Genomic DNA, 6,000 nt, shown 5'->3' with positions numbered 1-6,000 from the left:
CCTTTATTTTTGTTTTACATGCATTTTAAATGTCTAGGTACTATTAATTGAAAAAGACCTGAAAAATCAACCAGTTTATGATGGGAAGCATTGTAGCAACAATGGTATGGCATCCTGTAAAAATTACTCCTATACATAAAAAATATGAATACATCTTTTTTTAAACACTTTTCATACTGAAATATCCAGAAAAAGAAAGGAATCTAGGGTTCTAAAATCCAACAAATGGGAATGGGTGGCAGCTATGCAGGTGTATGAATAAAGTTCCTATTCTTGCCATTATAAATATAATCATCAAACATTTTGTAGGTAGGTTTTCTTCATACAACAGAAAACCCAAATTATGTATTCTCTTATCAACATTTGTCTTCAAACACATTTTCTGGGGGAAATCCTTGCAGAAGTGTGTTTTGAATGACATCCTCTTTCACATTATGATACAATTTAAGTGAAATTTTGCCATAAACTTTTTGGCTTCGAACACACTCTCTCTTAGTCTCTTTCACATAACACTAACTCATCAACACACATACTTCTCTTCATCCATGAAAACTGCAGAAATACACAAACAAGACCAGTCGGAGGTAATTTTTGTTTGCCTTATGCAGGCTGATGAAAGTTGTTTATTTCTTTCACTTTGTACATGTCCTAAAGGAAGGACAGCTGAATAGGTGTGGTTCGCATTTCTCCAGCAATTTGAAGTTGGTGTGAATGTTCTGTGGATTATATGGAGGTCAAGAAGGTCTTTTTGCTTGTGGGTGTGACCGAGGGACGGTCCATCGTCTACTTGCTCTGGGACTGGCGGGCGCTCTCGCGAAGAGATGCAGACCTCTTGCGCTTCAATACTGCGTCCCTCTTTTCCTTCTGCCTTTGAGCGAGGAGCTTGGCGTACTCGGCGGCTTCCAGCTTGTTCCTGTCAGCACGACGGCGCTTGATGGCGACATTGTGACGCTTGCGCTGAAGACGCAGAGGAGTGATCAGACGCTGGATCTTGGGTGCCTTGTACTTGGTCTGCTTCCTCCCTATATTAAAGAAAAGGATATGATCCAAATGAATTAGATGGAAGAAAGAATATATGCATGTGCCACATATTCAAATAACATAATCCCAACTAATGACATGTATTATAATACCTTTTCAAACCATTATGGGCTTTTAGAACTTATTGGACCTCTCCAACTAGATTTCCAGGGGCCAAACCCTATCATTCAAATACAAATTACAAGGGATTGTTATGCTGATCAGAAAGGGCTATTCAGGGGTTTGCCCATTTCCATGAAGGTATTGTCTCACTTGGAAAATGAAAAGCTATCAAGCTGAGAGTCAATGAAGGTCACTGAAGACATGGATAAAGAACAAAAGAAAATCTTACACATCAAGGTGAGGCATAAACACAAAACAATTTGATCTTCCTTTGAGTAAATGTTGTTATGGTGCTTTTTTCCAGTTTCCATGAATGAAAGCTAGTGAGACTAACTGAAAAGACTAAAAACCTTTGCCATGCAACTTCTGCCCAGGTTTCTGCCTCCAGTTTGTGAAATGAACCTTCTGGTAGACGTCACAAGCCCTTTACTAAATCAAAATAAGTTGTATAAATCCAGCTTTCTACTACTCCTCACATACTGGCAACCCTGAAAGAATCACTGAAGATTACATTAAATCTGCAATTGCATACACCTTGTTTCCTGGGTTTTCTGTTATATGAAATAAACAGGGTGCTTTAGCATTACTTACCTTCCTTGGGTGGGAGTGGGCGACGGACAACATACTGCCTGACATCATCCTCCTTGGTAAGGTTGAAGAGCTTGCGGATCTTGCCACCACGCTTGGGTCCCAACCTACGTGGGATGGACTTGTCGGTCAGGCCTGGGATCTCACCTTCACCTGCAATGCACATACACAATTATATTCCAGGAAATTTAATATCAGGACTATTGAATATCAGAACTGACAAATACCTCACTGCACAAGTGATCCTAACCTTATGGACTATTCCTAATCTGAACACCAACCCTAACCCTACCCCTGACCTTAACATTAAAGACACATAATAGTGGGTTCTCACGGGGAATTTGACACCATTCAGGTATTTCTTGATGGACCTACGGGTTCGCTGTGTGCAGACTTGTAAACACATGAATTGTATTTCCACCAAGTCTGGCGTCGGCCAATTATGGCCTTCTGCACATGAAAACTGATGACCCACTCCCTTTAACAATCATTATTACACAGTGCTGATGTGTGGAAAGGTATTCTGCAATTAGGCCAAATTAAGAATGTTATCATATATTCTGATCATAGTTTCCTTGTGTCATATATAAATGAACCATTAGGCTACTTACCCTTCTTGACAATGACCAGGTTGAGAACTGAGAGATTAGCATCGACAATACAGCCTCGGACAGACTTGCGTTTGCGCTCTCCCCTTCTCCTTGGGCGATAGCAGGAGTGGCCCTTGCTGAGGAGAAGACGTACACGTCCATTGGTCAGGATACCTTGCTTCATGGGGAAACCTTGCTTGTCGTTTCCTCCACTGATGCGCACAACGTAGCCCTGCGGAAGAAAAACATGCACAAGAAGCAAGGTCAGAACTCCGCAAACAGCTACACAATAGAATGTTGCGATGTAATCCTACTATTTAAACTTTTCCAACTGAATCTTATGGCATAAACATTACCTTCCTTATTAATAAGGAAGCAAATTCCTTACAACATAGCTCAACACTAATATAGAACTGGTGCACAAGGACTCGTGAGTACCAAGAAATAACAAGCAAAAGAAACAAGAACAAAAAGGAGTAAACAAAATACATGTTACTAACCAATGAACCAACATATTAATCTAACTGGAATCCTGCATAGACCTAGAGCTTTTAATCAATTTCATTGGCTTTTCATCATTTGCCTAGCCATCACTCTCAGATCTGGTATCAAAAAAGCAAGAGTATCCAAACTATGAAATTGGGTAGAATTCCAATTGCCAAAATCTGACTTCTCTTTTAAAGTTAAGGAAAAGAAATTACAATAAAAGTCTGCAAGGAAAGAAAAAAAATGACTGCATATAAAGATATTGAATTTCTCTCTACAACTGGCTAACAAGTAAGGAGAAAAAAGAGCTCACCTTCCACTCATCTCCGAGGGACTCGGCAGTCATCTCATGAGCCATACGCTTGTCATAGAAAGCCCTCAGCTTGTGCTCATCATCAACCTCGATGAGCTTCTGTGTGCCCACAGCGGGAAAACTTATATTCAGCTGAAAAACAAATAATTTGAAAGGATTGAGAATTAGATTACATAAAATGGGACAAATTAACTAAAAATTTGATGGTGGCTGGTCTCGAAAGGGTGCGTTGCCTAGTTTTTCACATCTGTCATTTAACTAGTTTTAAGTCATTTAAATTGAAAAATCAAAATTGAAACAGATTGCAAATCAGTAGGGGTGCTGGTCTGAGAATAAAGATCCTCTGCCTAAACGAGGATCATCTTCGTAGGATCAGACGTTTCGTATTACCGATCCGCGCATTTGGCAATGTGAAAAACAGATTCCGCAATTATTTTTTTTGAAGCATTTCACATTGACTTTGTACAGAGGGGTTTCACGTTGTGACAATAAATCTTTGGGAAGACGGACAACCAATAAAAGTAGACGGTGAACTGGTGTATTTTATCATGCAGAATCCGTTTTTGCATCGCCAGGAACCCAAACTCGCTGATGAAAAAAAAATGTTCGATCCCTATTTTATATGACGCAATTTGTCCACATTTACAAGGATAGGTCTATCCTTTCTCAGACCAGCGTCCCTACCGAAAACTAAATGAAACAATTTTTACATAGCTAGGGTCTAGTCTTGCAGATCATCAGGCATGGCATTTATTTACAAGAATCTGAATTAAATAAATAAATAACATGAAAAACAACAAACAATTACCTGGACTAGGGTCTAGATCTAACTTAATATATTTTTAAATGGCTTTTCTCGAAAAGGTGCGTTGAACACCACACTGCGCCGCACCCTTTCGAGACAAACCTCCAAAACTGGATCTTTAACAATTTACATTCATGACATTTCTGTGATGCTAAATCTGACACTTCCAAATTAGGGGTCCACGTGTAACTGAAATGTATTGTTATTAATATTAGGGCAGTCTTTGATTAAGCTAGGCTAATTAAATATCGGAAGACTTCCGAAATTCTGAGTTTGCCCGCAGAGAAACACTACCATTCCTATCCTGCGACGAGACTGGCTGCGCGAAGTAAATCTGACTGGGTGGTTTACAGAGTCACGACACACGAGTATGACCGTTTTACAGAGTTTATTTATAGACGTATAAATCAAAATCGTTTTATCTTTGCCTTCAGTAGACAAGGATTAAAAATCCATGAGATTAAGTGTTGCAAACGCATAAACTGAACGTATGCATTCAGTAATCTCGTGGAATACTCATGCCCACACCAAATGCAATTTTACACACACACTCGCCATTTTCGTTTTTTTACATGTTCGCTCTGCGACGGGAGGGTATAAAAATCCGTTTCATCGACATACTATTGGTCGAAAATCACACTTCTATTTCATTTTCAGGAAAATTACTAAATTAAAGTTTCTGTCGCTGAACATATTTTTCAGATTGGGGTAATAATGTGAACGTTAAAGGCATTTTAGCTACCTTCATCCTGAATGTTGCCTACAGCGTCGTAGACGTAACATGAAAAAGAAAGATTAGACTTGCTGCAATGCTAATTTGGATTTCTTTTTTGCGATACCTGAAATTAGCCTAGCTCTCAGACGAAATGCAACTTTATTCCAAGTACGCTGTCATTTGAAAATCATAAAATAACGAGATAGTCTACATTCATACCCCACAATCAGGCACGTAGCCAGAGTTTGATTTTTTTGTATTTATTTATTTTACTTTTTTTTTGGGGGGGGGGGGAGGGGGGCACATACATGTAATCGATCGAGGTAAAAAAAAAGGGGTCTAAAAAAGTTCAACCGATCTGGAAATTTGTGGGGGGCACGAGCCCCCCTCCCCCCCCCCCCGTGGCTACGTGCCTGCCCACAAGACAGTCGAACCACTTCTACACTCCTCGAATGAGAACAGCTTTTGCCCCCCCCCCCCCAAAAAAAAAAAAAAATATATATATATATATATACTAGTATATATATATTTAAACCGGTCCAGTATTTTGGAATAACATAGATAACAAAGTACCAGTCTATACACATTCAAAAAAGTTTAAGATTAAACTTTTAAACATATAAATGATCAAATCTTGATTTGTTTGAATCTCGACTCAATCTCTTTCTGAATCTCTTAAACTCACTTCAAGTGATCTATATGTGATGGAGTTAATGCAATTGAGATTAGAATATACTTTTTTTGGTGGACAGTTGCTAAAATCGATTTTGATTTATCATTATTGATTTACCAACTTTTTTTGGTGGACAGTTGCTAAAATCGATTTTGATTTATCATTATTGATTTACTCATTTTACTGATCTAATTTGCTTTTTCTAGAGCTTTTGCAATCCTTTATTTTCCTCTTTTTAAAAAAAATCTTTCTTTCTTTTTGCCTTCTACTATTTTCCTCCATTTTTCCTCTTTTTAAAAAATAGAATTTCATAGCTATATTTGTCTATTTATAAGCATACTTTGTTCATGTTTTATTGTAAAACAGCATCTGAGGAACTAACACTTAAACAAGCTCTGCTTTAAGTTAGTTCCTCTTTTCTCGTGCTTTTTCAATTATATTTGTTGTTTCATTGCATATTTGTTGTGATATAATTATTCTTGTATTATGTTTTGCATGAGAAATAAAATCATTTGAAATTTGAATTTTCATTGATAACATATTCATATCATTAAACAAAATATTAGCAACGACTTTAATAAAAAAATAAAAAAAATAAAAAAAAGAGCATGCGGGTAAATAATAGAACCATTGACAATTCGGTTAAATTCATAAATTGCATATTGCAAATAATTAAAAATAATATTT

General features: G+C 37.5%; 1 protein-coding gene across 1 annotated transcript; it reads right to left on the bottom strand.

The window, feature by feature from the left end:
- Positions 1-588: 588 nt before the first annotated feature.
- Positions 589-4,798, bottom strand: LOC577989 (40S ribosomal protein S6). Its single transcript, XM_775406.5, has 5 exons — positions 4,668-4,798; positions 3,121-3,252; positions 2,343-2,553; positions 1,735-1,884; positions 589-1,022 (listed from the first exon to the last, which is right to left on the bottom strand). Exons 1-5 carry the CDS (start codon positions 4,671-4,673, stop codon positions 784-786), a joined length of 738 nt encoding a protein of 245 aa, XP_780499.1. The 5' UTR covers positions 4,674-4,798; the 3' UTR covers positions 589-783.
- Positions 4,799-6,000: the final 1,202 nt, after the last annotated feature.

The sequence above is a fragment of the Strongylocentrotus purpuratus genome, unplaced genomic scaffold, assembly GCF_000002235.5.
Source record: "Strongylocentrotus purpuratus isolate Spur 01 unplaced genomic scaffold, Spur_5.0 spur5_scaffold_9, whole genome shotgun sequence".
NCBI classification, from domain to species: Eukaryota; Metazoa; Echinodermata; class Echinoidea; order Camarodonta; family Strongylocentrotidae; genus Strongylocentrotus; species Strongylocentrotus purpuratus.
This window is presented reverse-complemented; position numbering and strand designations above follow the sequence as displayed.

Coding starts and splice junctions, on each gene's coding strand:
- LOC577989 (XM_775406.5), bottom strand. Junction 2,554..3,120: donor CCCTCGGAGATGAGTGGAAG/GTGAGCTCTTTT, acceptor TTTCTTCCGCAG/GGCTACGTTGTGCGCATCAG. Junction 1,023..1,734: donor CCCACTCCCACCCAAGGAAG/GTAAGTAATGCT, acceptor TCTTTAATATAG/GGAGGAAGCAGACCAAGTAC.